This window comes from Ipomoea nil, unplaced genomic scaffold, assembly GCF_001879475.1.
Source record: "Ipomoea nil cultivar Tokyo-kokei standard unplaced genomic scaffold, Asagao_1.1 scaffold1361, whole genome shotgun sequence".
Lineage (NCBI taxonomy): Eukaryota > Viridiplantae > Streptophyta > Magnoliopsida > Solanales > Convolvulaceae > Ipomoea > Ipomoea nil.
The window spans coordinates 2,057,232-2,073,002 of record NW_017617789.1 but is presented as its reverse complement, the minus strand read 5'-3'; the positions used below and the strand labels follow the sequence as shown (position 1 = coordinate 2,073,002).

Sequence of the window (15,771 nt, the reverse complement as noted above, 5' to 3'; positions counted from 1 at the left end):
GGCCATAAGGCATATCTTGACCCTTCAACCACACAATAACTATTTCTGAGTCGCTCTCAATCTCAATTTTACAATAATGTTGTTCACAAATAAATTGTAGTAATTCATTGAGAATAATCCAAGTATCCAACTCTCAAACTCTTTTTCCACACACAATAATTTATCTATTTAATATTTATCCAAATTTAAAAAGGAATGAGTAGGGCCCAGTTAAGTGTGGGAGAATCTCGTCCTTTTCCGCTTTCCCCGTTCCTATCATCGCAAGGCCGGCAAGGGTCCATCTTCATAGTGCCGTTTAAAGGGCCCACTTCTGCTGGGCCCCATATTTTCCACTACTTTTTAAAAATCCAATCATATTAAATACTTAAATAGAATGATATACAAGACATGAAACACCCCCACATTCCTCAAATCAAATGCAACATATTCATTTTCCTTTTCTTTATTTTTATATTTTGTAGTATATATTCCCAATTAGGTAATGGCTGACACAGTATTAATTTTTAATACATATGAAAAAAAAAAAAAAGAATTTTGAATGTATTCTTTATGAAGGTAATTTTTTTTTTTTAACACATTCTGATTCTATTAGAAAAAGTAGAAGTGGAAAAATCAATATCAAATATGTCATTAAATTTATCACTTCGGTGTAATTGGGTCACTAAACTTAAAAAGTGTACAATTAAATTATTAAACAAATAAAATGTGTATTGAGTATTTTTCTAATATTTTCAAATACAATCTTATAATATTACTTACATGGTATGTACTAATAATCAGCATTTCTTTTGTTATACTAGTTGAGATAAAAATTTAAAATGTTTTAATGTGTTTAGCCATTCTACAATATAAATACGTGTAAAACAAGTTGAATATATCTCAAAACTCAAGTGAATGTTACATGTACATGTTCAAAATTTGATGAACTTATAATAGTGATATTATGACCATGTAGTTATGACTTTAAAGGCCTATAATAATAATTTTGATTTACGAAAAAAATTCATGGTGGCGGTTTAAAGATGCACTATGGGTGAAGTTTATTTTGTGACCATATTGACAAAGGATCGTAAAGAGGTAAATACTATACCGATATTAACTAGTCTAAGTTGTTGTCATTAAGAGTTGAACTTAGAACCTTGTGATTATCAAGCCAACAACTTGACTAATTCAGTTGGGGTTGTCTCTAAACAAATTGGAAAATTGCTATTGCTATACGTACAATAGTAACTTAATGAACATATAATAACGACTTTATAAATCTACAATGATAACTTTATTAATGTGCAATAACCGGCCCGACAGAGCATATGGGAGGATGTAAATTGGATGGTTGCTTACTGCGCACAAGGAGCCCCTCACTGCCGTTGGTGAGACTCGATCCCTAATCATTCTTTTCAGCTTTCACCTCTATAACCAGTTGAGCTGCCCATGCGGGCAATCTATGATAATTATTGAATTTATGTAACTATAGTTAGAATTTTATGAACCATAATGTAGTTTTTGAAAACCAATCGAAAAGAAATATTATTAAAACACCATTATGGAGAACAAGGCGGCCACAAAATCGGGGGAGGGAGGAATTTGCCAGGACAAACGATTAGTCTGTGACAACCTAAGTTGTTAAAAAATGTGTCACCGCGTCATGAACATGCTAAACATAAGTAATTGATACTCGATTGGGAGAACAGAGAGCTAAGCATTGCCGCGTGATAGCGCCTACAATAATATTTTCTATCTGTCACATTTTACCTGTCATGTTTACTATTTTTTGGTCAAACCAACTATATATTCTTTGATTATTTTTATTAAATTTTTAAAATTATTCTTAAATTTAATTTTTCGTGTTTAATAATAATACTTTTAATGCAGTTTCTAAATATATATATTTTATACATTAATAATAATTTCAGTATTATAAAAAAATTAAATTAAAAACAACTTTAATCAAATTTTATTAACTGAATCAAATACATAAAATAAAACAAAAATTGAATAAGAGGGAGTAGTAGTTTATGTATCTAAAATAATAACTTTATTGAATACTTAATACAAAAGAGTAAAATACCCCATATTACTCGATCCATCATCATTCCCAACAGACTCCTTGCTACACTCTACTGTTGAGTATTGACTGTTCAAACAAGATAAACCTAAATGGGCAGTTCTCTCTCTCATCAATTACTGCATCTGTTAAAAACATTCCCATTTTCTTCCTAGTATATACGGAGTATATATATATGTGTGTATTTTTATTTTTTTTATAATCACAATATATTACTATTACTAGTACCAGACTGCCAGCAGTAATCAATGAAGCCAGAAAGAGTATCAGGAGCTTGATTCAGAGCTGTTCTTCCTCCCTTTTTCTCACGCTAAACAATACTTCATCAACTTTATTTTGTTGTTTGTTTTCCTTAGAATACGCTAAACTTTCTTGATCCAATCAATCTCATGCCGCCATCTTGTTAGTCCCACTTCCGTTCTACGAGAAAGGAGGGAGAAATGGGGACTAGATTCTTCCTTATATTTCTCTCTCTGGGCCTTCTTCTTCTCATGCTCATGGATGGCATCCCTGCTCAAAGACCAGGTTTTACTCACTCTGTGAATATTTTTGTGTGTGTGGATGCTTTTTGATCATCTTTTTGGGCATATTCTTAATATCCCAATAATATGTTTTATGGGTTTCTTAAAAAAAAATAAAAAAAATTGAATGGTTATATGATTGGTTTTGCTTGTTAGTTATTCAAGATTAGATTTTTAGGTGAAATGTTTTTTTTTTTTGCTGTTGGATTATATGGTGGGTAGATTTTTAGATTTTCTTATGGTTTTAAGGTTGTTGATGCCAATCACTAGAGTATGGTGTTTCAGTACAGAAGAATGAAAAGAAAGAGGCAAGAAAACAAAAGGAAAGAAACAATAGATAATGTTTCATCATATGTGCTAATATCCACCTGAAGTCATGATTTTGAAGTTTTTTTTTTTTTTTTTTTCTCAGCTTAAATTCATGTATATAAGTGGCTATAGGATTTAATGAGTTCTGTAGGTGAAGTACTCCATGTTAGTCTATGTTGTATTTAATGAAGTTGCATACTTAGGGGGGTGGGGGGCAACTGGCAAGGAGCATGGTAGACCCTCAAAGTGGCTTATATAAGTTATGTGAATTTGATTTTAACTTTCACTGGATTGATATCATTCTAAAGTTGGATTCGTTTTCTCTGATTGAAATTCGGGCTGATTTGCATAGAGGCATGTTACTTGGAATTATATTAATAAAAGAATCTGCGAATTTTGCTTCCAATGTTTTCCTATGCTCAGTGGATTGACAAAAATGTGCACTGCAGCTTCCATAAATTCTGATTGTAGGCTCATAGATATGTATTAGAGAGAGGTAACATTGTGCATATAAATGCTGATTTGGGAATTTGGAACAGGTTTTGTAAGTCTAGATTGTGGTGGTAACGATAACTTCAGAGATGAGCTTGGTCTTGAGTGGACTCCTGATTATCAAATGGTGAATGGAGAATTGGCTAACATATCTGTTGCGAATGAGACGAGGTTACAATACCAGACATTGAGATATTTCCCAGCAGATAACAGAAAGTATTGCTACTCTCTTAATGTCACTGTGAGGACGAGATATCTTGTAAGAGCGACTTTCTTGTATGGTAACTTTGATAACAACAATGTATATCCGAAGTTTGACATCTCTCTTGGGGCTACCCATTGGGCTACAATAGTTATTTCTGATGCTAGTACAATCGAGTACCAAGAGTTGATATTTCTGGCCACGGATCCCACGATAAGTGTCTGCTTATCAAATGCCACCACCGGGCAGCCATTTATCTCAACACTTGAGCTTCGACAATTTAATGGCTCAATGTATCTGACTCCAAGCGAAAATAGTAACTTTCTAAGTGTCTCTGCAAGAATAAATTTTGGCGCTGATAGCGATGCTCCTGTCAGGTATGCTTTACGGTTTTGCCTTTTTTTTTTTTTTTTTCTTTCCTTCTTCTTTCTTCTTTTACACGCCCATAAATTCAGTTTGTCCAACACTTCTCTCTTAAGAGAGGTCGGGAGTTTGAACCCTCTCTCGTGTGGAAAAACCAATCTGGCCAGCACTTTGCCCCTTAATTGGGCCGGCTCGGTGCGAACGGGGATTAGTCTGAGTATGGTACAAGCTTAAAGGTGTCTCCTACAGTTAGGGCCTGCTCAGGACACCTCGTGGTCAGACCAAAAATAAATAAATAAATAAATTCAGTTTGTGTGACAGCAATATTCATTTTCTCCAGGTATCCTGATGACCCATTTGATAGGTTATGGGCATCAGACACCATTAAGAAAGCAAATTACCTTGTTGATGTTGCTGATGGAACTGAAAAAGTATCGACCATAAATCCAATTTATGTAGGCTCAACCGAATTGCCTCCTCAAAAAGTAATGCAGACAGCTGTAGTTGGCAGGAACGGTTCGTTAACATACCGCCTGAACCTGGATGGTTTCCCCGGTTTTGGTTGGGCATATACCTATTTTGCAGAGATTGAGGACTTGGGCCCTCGAGACACTAGGAAATTCAGGCTAGTACTCCCTGGAAATCCTGATATTAGCAAGGCTGTTGTTGATATCCAAGAGAATGCCCATGGGAAATATCGTGTTTATGAGCCTGGATATGACAACCTGTCGTTCCCCTTTGTGCTATCTTTTAGATTTGGGAAGACATCTGATTCTACAATGGGTCCTCTCTTGAATGCAATGGAAATAAACAAATATGTGGAGAGAAATGATGGCTCCTTGGATGGTAAAAAACATTTTAGTTATTTAAATGATATTTTTCCTGAAAAATATGGTTTGGTTTAGACATTATAGTTACATTTTATTAAACTTTGTTGACAATTGTTGTTTCTGTGGATATTTGCTACTGCTTGTTCTTTTTCAATGACAAAAGATCTGGGCTTGCACCCACCTCGGGACATTAATAGAGGAGATTAAGTGTTTTACAAATATGCTTTTTTGTATTTTAGTCGTGAAGTTCTAATGATGTGTGGTGGTTGTTGGCTTCCATGAGTTACAGGACCCGTAATTACTGGTCTGATTTCACGTTATGCATCATTACCGTGGGCTCAAGAGGGTGGCGATCCATGCTTGCCAGTTCCATGGTCATGGGTCCAATGCGACTCGAGTCCCCGCCCAAGGATTACATCAATGCAAGTTACATTTAAACCTATATCCTTCTTTTCTTCTCGGTGTTTCTTTTCTACTTTTACGGGCTTGGTGATAATAGTCTTGCAACTGGCATTTTTGCAGAAAATTGTCTGGTAAAAATCTGACTGGAGATATTCCATCAGAGTTTACAAGGCTGAGCAGTTTAACTGAACTGTAAGTATCATTTCCTTATACACTTTTTGCCCTTCACTTTCGATACTTTATAATCATTGTTTGGTTTTATTTTTAATGCAGATGGCTTGATGGGAATTCACTGACCGGTCCATTACCTGATTTTAGCGGGTGCCCAAACTTGCAGATAATGTAAAGCATTTTCTTTATTTGATATTTTGATAGTCCCGTAAACTTGGCTAACCTATAATTCTTTCCCCTGCAGACATCTCGAGAACAATCAGTTGACTGGAGAGCTGCCTTCCTCTATAGCAAACCTTCCGAATTTAAGAGACCTGTATGTCTTATGCATTACCTTTATACTCCATAGACCATAAGAATAATAGCAACGCCTTCATTGTGCTTGGGTTCATCCTCGAGTAAATTATCTTCTATGATAAGATTTCCTAAGCACTTTGAACTTCTTTGGCACTCACTTTTTATTGAATCCGCTGGTTGCAGGTACGTGCAGAACAACATGTTATCTGGGGACATACCATCTGCTCTCCTCGATAAGGATCTGAATTTCAAGTGGGTATCGTTTCATGTCACTTTGTACTATTTTGGTTGCTATATATGATTGATTGAAGCCACCTACGACCATGCATAACCAGCTTGGTTGGTGTGAGTGGCCGTGCACTCTCATCCCTTAAGAAAGGTCGGGAGTTCGAACCCCCTCTCGTATAGAAAAACCAATCTGGCCAGCACTTTGCTCCTTAATTGGGCCGGCCCGGTGCGAATGGGGATTAGTCTGAGTATGGTACGGGCTTAAAGGTGCCTCCTACAGTTAGGACCTGCTCAGGACACCTCATGGCCTGACCAAAACCTACGACTATGCATGTAAATATTATGGTGGTTAAGAATGAACCAGATTATGCATGTAGTTTTCATCTTTTTTACCGATTGTGCGATGAATCTCTAAATCTGTCCTTGTTCTCCAGCTATACGGGAAATATTAATCTCCGTAAAGGGAGCAGTGAAAGCAGTCGGAAGAAAATAATTATCGGGTCATCAGTTGGTGCTGCTGTTCTTCTTATTGCTACAATCGCTTCTTGCATATTAATAAAGAAGGGAAAGAAAAGCCGCCCTAATCAAGGTCAGAAAAAGCCGAAGCATTTCCTCGCTTTTATCGTCTGTTTAAAACCTCGGTGGAGACAACATTTGCATTCTCTATGACAATTTTCAGGCAAATTTGAACAAGTTTTACCTCCTCAAAGACCTGTCTCTACCTTGGATGGCACAGCAGCAGAAGCAGCACATTGCTTTACATTATCTGAGATCGAAGAGGCCACTAGGAATTTCGAGAAAAAGGTCGGCTCAGGAGGCTTTGGGGTCGTATACTATGGAAAATTGAAAGATGGAAGGGAAATTGCGGTCAAAGTTCTTACAAATAATTCTTTTCAGGGAAAGCGAGAGTTTTCGAACGAGGTAAGTTGTTATGTGCGTTCCTTTACTGGGGATTGAACGAAGTCTCCACCTGCATATTCATTCTTTGTATTTCTTATTACCTTTTTAGGTACCAATTCTTGTAAATTTTGTGTTTTTATTACACAGGTGTCTCTTCTTTCTAGGATACATCACAGAAATCTTGTACAGTTTCTTGGATATTGCCAGGAAGACGGGAAAAGTGTTCTTGTTTATGAGTTCATGCATAGCGGGACACTTAAGGAGCATCTTTATGGTAAGTCGGGCTCACAACTTTGGCCTTATGACCGGTTTCTGGTTTTATTTTTTAATTATATTTCACATTACATAATGGTAGGCCCTCAAATACGTGATCGAAGTATCAACTGGATCAAGCGTTTAGAGATTGCTGAAGATTCTGCAAAAGGTCGGTAATGTAGAAATCAATTAGTGCGTGGGGATTTGCGAGAGAATCTCGTTTCTTGATCGATGTAAATAATCGTTTTTTTTGTTTTTTTCAGGGATTGAGTACCTTCATACTGGATGCGTCCCGTCCATCATCCACAGAGATCTGAAAACCAGCAATATTCTTCTTGACACGAACATGAGAGCAAAAGTTTCGGATTTTGGTCTCTCGAAGATTGCAGTAGATGGTAATTCTCACGTTTCGAGCATAGTCCGGGGAACTGTAGGGTACCTGGATCCCGAGTAAGCATTTTCCTTCACGAATCACGACAATTATTCTCATCGAAGGCTAACCTGGCAACCATTTGTAATTTTAAATGCTGTTATGGAATATATATTTGATATATGGAATCTCTATAGGTAGGCATATGGAAACTTGTTTCCTATTCGCAGTGTTGCAAAAATCGGACCTAGGCGCTAGGCGGTTGGCCACCTAGGCGGGGCGCCGATTAATCGCTCTAGGCGGTCCCCAGGCGCCTAGCGATTTTTTCAACCTTGCCTATTCGTAGTCTTCTAGCACCTATTTATAGGGCTTTGTATTCTCTTTTCTATATGACAGTATACGACAACATATTAAGAAATATTATCTTCTGCAGGTACTATATATCGCAGCAGTTGACAGACAAAAGCGACGTCTACAGTTTCGGAGTCATTCTCCTGGAGCTAATATCCGGTCAAGAAGCGATCTCCAACGAGAAGTTCGGTGTTAACTGCCGCAACATAGTCCAATGGGTAAGGATATTGATATAAAACTCGGGATACTTGAAATCTGAACGGTTCGTTCGTTCGTTCTGATAATTGCACGCTTGCTTGCATGGATCCAGGCAAAACTGCACATCGAGAGCGGGGATATTCAAGGCATCATCGACCCCGCCCTGCGAAACGAGTACGACATCCAATCCATGTGGAAGATAGCCGAGAAAGCCTTGATGTGCGTGCAGCCCCACGGGAGCATGAGGCCCTCCATCTCGGAAGTTATCAAGGAAATCCAGGACGCCCTCGCCATTGAACGAGGAGCAGAAGTGGTAAGGGAAGGGAGTTCGGATGATATATCTAAGCATTCTGTGCATTCATCCCTGAACCTGGGCTCCATTGATCTCGGCACGAGCGAGCATTACCTCTCCATCGATGACTCCATCGCTCGCCCAACTGCTCGTTAGATCTTTGTTTCGTATATATATCAATCAGTAGGTTGGATCTTGTTCATACATTGCTTTTCGGTTTCGGTTTCTTGATCTTTTGCATTCTTGCCCAATTCTTTTTGCCTGCAAATTAGCAGAATTGTTAATCCTTTTCTGAGTATATATTTGACTCCATTGTTATGCTACTCTTCTCCCCGTCAAGCTAACATCTTACTTGACATGATGAGATTTTAATGGAGAATATCTGTTGATGTCCTCATCGAATCCTCGACTTAACAGGAAGAGTTAACTTTGTTCTTAGATTGTGGCACATATTTGATCGATTTTGAATTCGAGGATCAAAAGTCAAAAGTAATAGAATTATTCACTTTTGGTGGCATGACTAGGGGTGTGTTTGGAAATTCAGCAAATGATTTTTGAAAATTATTTTTTGAGTTAATCCGATGGAAAAATCGAATAAATTTGGCGGAAAATGACTTCCACCAAATTTTGGTCCAAGTCATTTTTCCACCAAACATACAACAATGTTTTCGACTCCGCCAAAAACCTTTTAAAAAAACAAGAGAAACGAGATAAAACTTCTCTCTGGTTTCAAGCGAGGGAAACCAGAGAGAGGTTTCCACCTATTTTTTTTTTTTAATAATTAATATTATTTGATTTTTAAAAAATAAATATTATTATAAATATTTTTTTATTTTAAACAAAATAATTATTTATATAAAATGTTTAATTGTACAGTTCTACCTCATTTTTCAAAAGATGAACCAAACGTACAAAGACAGATTTCTACTGTGCAGCCAAACACGAAAAAGAAAAATATTTTCCTAAAAATAAATTATTTTTCAGAAAATATTTTACTGCTTTCCAAACGGACCATAAATGACTTCTACATTTGGACTTCTAAGTGTGTTTGTTTTTCTTTTGGAGTGACCAGGAAACTTGTTACTATTTTAATTAATTAAGCTAGAAATGTGACTCGTTATTTTCTAAAGAGCATCTCAATAGATATGATTTTTTTGAGATTTTTTAGGTGTCAACTATGTGAGAGAGAAGTGAAAGAGAATAAGGAAAAAGATGAAAAAATAGAAAAAGTAAATCTATCGCAAAAACAAAAAACAAAAAACAAAAAACAAAAAAAAAAAAACAGTTAACGGGTTGGCGCGTGCACTGTATGTGCCCAGCTGGGCAGTATTTGTGCTCCAAACATGCAGCACTGCACCTAGTCTTGTTTCTTTCTCTTACGGGACTCACAAAAAAATTACTTCTTGCAGTATAAGCTCAACATTATCTCTCCAAACCTCTCTTTCCTCCACATAAACTTAAAAGTTGCCTCCCTAAGTCTCTCTTTCCTTCACATGGACTTAAAAGCTGCACAAACCTTCCCAAAAATCATTGATGAGGATGCTAAAGATTTAGTTGAAATGATTAAATGTGGCAAAAATAAAAATTATGTACCAAATATGAAAAGGATCATATTTAAGATCTAAAAATAGAAGTATTTAATAATTGTGGGACCAAAGTATAAATAATTTGAAAGAATCTCAGTCAAAGAGTCAAAACATATCCAGTTAACAGTGGACACATAAGCGGGTGGTCAAGTATTGAAAAACGGAGCCTTAATAAACCGACCCGGAAATGAGAGAGAGAGAACCAACGGTGTTGATATACCTAATCACATCCCCAAACTCCCATCTCAGTCGTCTCCTCTCTGCGCACTTTTCCAGCGTCCGATCTCCTCTCCTCTCCTCGATTCTCCTCGCGCCCAAATACAAATTCTCAATTTCTCAGGTAACCGTCTCTCACTATCCTCTCTCCCTCCGGAATCTCACTTCTTCTACCTATACACACACACAGTACTCTGTATCTATCTGTCCATTCACTGTTTGTCTCTGCGTATGGCGGAGATAGGGTTCATTTGGTGGCGGTTATGGCGGACGGTCAGCATCCGGCGAGTCCCGGCGGTGGCAGCCACGACAGCGGGGACCATAGCCCCGGCCCCAGGTCGAATGTTCGGGAGCAGGATAGGTTTCTCCCGATCGCGAATATCAGTCGGATCATGAAGAAGGCTCTTCCGGCGAGCGGTAAGATTGCTAAGGATGCCAAGGAGACTGTTCAGGAATGTGTTTCTGAGTTCATCAGCTTCGTCACCAGCGAGTATGGTTCCCCTCGAAAGCTCTTTTCTTCTTTGCTTTTTAGTTTGAAGGTTATGCGTATTTGGTAATTCAATTTGCTGCCAGTGTGTTAGAGTTTGTACTTTGTGTTGCTTTCTACTCGTAGTTGCGCCAGAAAATTTGAATGACATTCTACCGATTCTGAGATAGCATGATTAGCGGCTAATAAATTTGGATATGAAAGATGATTTTATCTACTCCTATGATCTAGGAGAATATTATTTTGCTATCATATCTATGGTTGTTATTATATGTATAATAATGTAGTAGCTAGTATAAATATCCAAAGAAGTAAAGGACCATAATAACATAATCTCTTATAGTATATGTTCCTTCATCTTTTCTTCCCATAGTTCTTCTTGGAACCACACATTAATGTTAGGAGTTTTCCCATACTCTAATGGTATGTATCATTACGACTCATATTAGGATCTTATCATTTGGTGCTTTTATTAATCATGTCACTCAATCTAAAAATCTTCCCTCTTTCTTCCTGCCAATTTCCCAAATTACCTAAATTTGCATGGTTGGTTTCTTTTTTTCACATAGAAGAATATTATGAGGTCTTTAGAGCTTTAGATTCTCAAAAGTTGCAACTTAGCCTTCACAATGGAAGGTGAAGCTTCTGAGTGGCATTAGTGGGTGAAAACACATAGGTTGTTGGGCATTTGGACATATTTTAAAAATAAAGTCAAGCCTCACTTTTGGGCTATTACATTTTAAGAGTTTTCAAGGAAAGTTATTGAATGCGACTAAAATAACGACCCAAAGCCCACCTATTCTACGTCCACTATCTCCAAGCCCACCTCCGCTATCACCGCCACCACTAAATTCACCTCATTCATTACTACGACATACTATGATCCCTCCATCAATACCACCTACTACAATATGGAACAAAGCCGCACCTCCACATTGCACATTTTGGAACAAACCAACACTACATCCAACTCTACCACCACCTATTGCAACCCTACACTATATGTTGAAAACCACCAATGCAAATCTTCCCTTTAAGTGATTCACATTGGATTTAATGCAAGAATGAATCAAAAGGAAGTTGTGTTTCAACTGTGGCAAAAATTGGCACCTCATCTACAAGTGCAAAAAAAAGTGGAGGACTAGGCATTAGCATAGTTAAATGACGCCTCACCTAACAATGCTATTGGGGGTCCCTTGTGCAAATCTAGGTGTAGTACTCACACCACACCTAAAGGACATTTTTTTTTTCAAAGGGTAGAGAGTGATATACCAACAAATCTAAATGAAATTCCACCAATTTTGGGACAACATGATTAGCGGCCAATAAATATGGATATGAAAGATGATTTTGTCTACTCTAATGATCAAGGAGAATATAATTTTACCTTAATTTGCTATGATATTTATGGTTGTTATTATATGTATTAGCTAGTATAAATACCCAAGCTTTACTAGAGAAGGACTAGATTAATATTATCTTCTAATATATTTTCCTTCATCTTTTCTTCTCATAATTCTTTTTAGAGCCCTGACAAGCTTGAAGTGTTTTATTTTGGAAGTCTGCACCTACTCAAAAAGTGTTTATCGATACAGGTCATATTAGAGTTGTATCATTTGGTGCTTTCATTGGTCCTGTCACATTGTCACTCAATAAAAAAACTTCTTTCTTTCTTTCCACCTTTGTCCCGAATTACCTAAATCTACATCATTGAATTCTTCAAATAGAATAATATTATGAATTCTTCAAAGCCTTGGATTCTCAAAGGGTGCAACTCTTTCACCTTCACAATGGAAGGTGAAGCTTTGAAGTGGTATCAATGGATGAGAACGCATAGGTTGTTGGACATGACAAATTGTTTAGAAAAAGCTAAGCTTTATTTTGGGCCGTCAAATTTTAAGAATTTTCAAGGAAAGTTATCGAATGCAACTAAAATAAGACCCAAAGCCCACCCCCTCCATCGCTAACACCACCACATATTCTACCCCATCCATCTCTAAGCCCACTTCCATTATCACCCCACCCCTAATTCTACGATCCCCCCATCAATACCACCTACTACGATATGGAACAAATATGCACCTCCACATACCACATTTTGGAAGAAACCAACACTACAATCAGTGAAAATTATTCCAACTCTACCACCACTTATCGCAACCATGCACCATAAGCTAACAGCCACCAACACTAATCTTCCCTTTAAGTGATTCACACTAGATTTAATGCAGGAATGAAGCAAAAGGAGGTTTTGTTTCAACTACGACAAAAATGGTACCTCATCTACAACTCTAGAAGTGCAAACACAAGCGGAGGAATAGGCGTTGGCATAGTAAAATGACAGCTCACTTAACAATGCTATTTGGGGTCCCTTGTGCAAATCTAGGTGTAGTACTCAACACCACACCTTAGGACAAGGTGTATGTTTTCAAGGAGTGGAGAGTGATGTACCAACAAATTTGGATGACACCACCGATTTTGGGACAACATGATTAGCGGCCAATAAATCTAGATGATATGAAAGATGATTTTGTCTACTATGATATTTATGGTTGTTATTATATGTATTAGCTAGTATAAATACCCAAGCTCTACCAGAGAAGTACAGGACCAGAATAATGTTATCATTTTCTAATATATTTTTCTTCATCTTTTCTTCTCATAATTCTTCTTGGAGCCTTATGTGCTCAAAGTGTGTAATTTTAGGAGTTCATGCCTACTTAAATGGTGGGTATTGATACAGTCTGTATTAGTATCGTATAATTGCGCCATTAGGGTAATTTTTGTGTGTATTTCGTCCCCATTTGTGATAAACTGATGATTTTTTGTTACAAGGATGAACTTCATGCTTATTTGGATTTTTTTGTGATTACATGATTATTATTGTGTTCAAATTGTTTAGGGCAAGCGACAAATGCCAAAAGGAGAAAAGGAAAACTGTTAATGGTGATGATCTTCTCTGGGCAATGGCAACTTTAGGATTTGAGGATTATATCGATCCTCTCAAGGTGTATCTCACTCGATATAGAGAGGTAGTTATCTTTGTTTATGCACATTAAGTTGGTGATATCTGGTGTGGATGATGCCATGGATTATAAACTAATGTATTTGTGTTTTTGTATGTCTCTTTGGTTCTGTTGGATCAATGACTTTCCCAGATGGAGGTAAGTCAATATTGCTTTGCATAGTTCTCACAGTAATTCAGACCTCAGTTTTGTTCTTTGGTTTTTTTAGCATTAAGAACAACTACTTTATTTGGTAGGGTGATACAAAGGGATCAGCAAAGGCTTCAGATGGCTCTTCTAGAGATGCAGTGCCTAATCCTAACTCACAGGTATTGCCACATTTTCATACGTTTCTGCACTTTTAGTTTGGTTACTTTGTGAAACACAACATTTCTTATACTTCCTCCGTCCCATTTTACGTGTCTTACTTTCTTTTTTAGTTTGTCCCAAAATGTTGTCCTCTTTCCAAAATTGAACATCACCATCATTCTATTTTTCCCAATTTACCCTCATGAGTTTTGCTTTCTTTATTGCTTTTATTTCCAAAACTGAGGGGCATAATTGGAAAACAGAGCATTTACTTTAATTCCTTAAAAAGCGTGCAAAAAGCAAATGTGACAACCAATTCGGGACTACTTTAGATGAGTTATGGTGTTACTTCATAAATACATCTTACTATAGCTTGCCCATCAAAGAGGGAAACCTAAGAGCCTCCATAAGAGGACCATAACACCATGGTTTTCTTTTGCTAATGCATACTTATCTCCGACAAGCACTTGAATACTTTATCTCTGGGCTAAATTTTGATCTTAAATGTGTTAAGAGGAGATTCTCCTTTGATCCCCATTCTAATATTTTCAGCTTCATGTGAATTCCACTCGATTTTGAAAACTTTGGGCCACATCCATCTACAATACTTTGTCCACTAATCTTAAAATGCTAAAAGAGCCTAAATTTGTTGGGGGGCTTTTCGAAATATCTTACTTTATTTGCTCCAGAAGGAATATCAAAATGCATTCAAGTGCAATAATTCATGGAGAACATTTTTCCAAATTTTTTTGCTAATAAGTAATAACTGATTAGATATGTTCACGTGAATGAACAATGGGGGCAGCGCTTTCAGCATGCAAAAAAATGTGTCTTTCTTTGAGTGTTCTTTGACTTTGCCGTGAAATATTCACTTACTAAGAGTCTTACAGGTGGGATTTGATTATTTTTCCCTCGTCTTTATCTTTTTCGATTTTGGCTTGTCTTATTTTGGCATTTGGTCCATTACTCTTATCAAGCACATGAAGGTGAACACTTGCTGTCATTCTTTACAATTTCACTTTCCCACTCCTTGGGGTGGAGAATGGATTTGGGGGGAAAGGAGTGAATCATATTCTCTAACGAAAGGACATATATGCTTATCAAGCCCCCCCCCCCCCCCACACCCCACCCCACCCCACCCCAATGTTGCCCTTTTTTTTTTTGTAGTGATGGAATAGATTTTCATTGAAGACTGATAATTGAAGGACAGATATGATGTCCTTGTCACATTCATCCTTGTAATCTTATCGCGTGTATGGAGCCCAATCATGCAAAAAATTGCTTAAATTTACTGTATTTGGAGGGATTTCATATAGTGTTGCCTCAAATGTGTAGGTTAAAGCTCAAAATAGATAAGAGTAGGGCCAACCCCAAGTCCCCAACCAAGTTGGTATTGTCATGGTAACTATAAAGTTACAAGTTCAACTCCCAGTGGAAGTATCTTATTGGCCTTTTTGGTTTGAGTCAGTCAGCTATGAACAACCTAGGCTGGTGATCTTTTACTAGTTAAGGTCACAACACAGGGTTTACATAGTGCACATCCTCCAGTAGTAACTGCGGTTTCTCATATAATAGTACATAATACGTGTGAGTTTGATAGTTTCGTATCTGTTTGCTGCACTCACAGGGTCAACATATTTCTCTACCAATGCGAGGCATGGAGTAAAGGTGACTCTACTTTGGGTGTCCAGCATCACACTCTTGGTCTCCCTGAGATTGCGTTGATTGGACTAGCAATGCATCATGTATAAGGTTCTCACATGTTGTAAACTCTAATGTATTATTGAATTTTAAGCCATTGTAAGAGTAGGAATTTCATGATTTATTATAGTCATTAATGTATTAGTGTGCCAACAGATTTGATTTTTTAGTCTGACCATATTTATCATACTTTCTCATAACAAATAAATTAAAATTAAATT

At 37.2% G+C, this 15,771-nt stretch overlaps 2 protein-coding genes across 4 annotated transcripts; both read left to right on the top strand.

The window, feature by feature from the left end:
• The first annotated feature begins 2,232 nt into the window (after positions 1-2,232).
• LOC109185811 (probable LRR receptor-like serine/threonine-protein kinase At1g67720) lies at positions 2,233-8,641 on the top strand. The gene is made up of 15 exons (XM_019335755.1): positions 2,233-2,590; positions 3,435-3,966; positions 4,293-4,798; positions 5,072-5,204; positions 5,305-5,376; positions 5,458-5,526; positions 5,600-5,671; positions 5,836-5,904; positions 6,315-6,469; positions 6,560-6,801; positions 6,928-7,054; positions 7,136-7,204; positions 7,299-7,485; positions 7,839-7,974; positions 8,067-8,641. Exons 1-15 carry the CDS (start codon positions 2,506-2,508, stop codon positions 8,400-8,402), a joined length of 2,790 nt encoding a protein of 929 aa, XP_019191300.1. The 5' UTR covers positions 2,233-2,505; the 3' UTR covers positions 8,403-8,641.
• A 1,403-nt stretch (positions 8,642-10,044) lies between these two features.
• Positions 10,045-15,730, top strand: LOC109185814 (nuclear transcription factor Y subunit B-1-like). Of its 3 annotated transcripts, none has more exons than XM_019335759.1 (6): positions 10,045-10,172; positions 10,289-10,538; positions 13,438-13,567; positions 13,694-13,699; positions 13,798-13,869; positions 14,505-14,753. In XM_019335759.1, the coding sequence occupies exons 2-6, from the start codon at positions 10,312-10,314 to the stop codon at positions 14,568-14,570; spliced, it is 501 nt and encodes a 166-aa protein (XP_019191304.1). In that variant the 5' UTR covers positions 10,045-10,172; positions 10,289-10,311; the 3' UTR covers positions 14,571-14,753. The 3 variants fall into 3 exon arrangements, with proteins under 3 accessions (XP_019191304.1, XP_019191303.1, XP_019191305.1); XM_019335758.1 differs by having other exon boundaries at positions 10,051-10,172; positions 10,293-10,538; XM_019335760.1 differs by lacking the exon at positions 14,505-14,753 and adding an exon at positions 15,477-15,730 and having other exon boundaries at positions 10,053-10,172; positions 10,293-10,538.
• Positions 15,731-15,771: the final 41 nt, after the last annotated feature.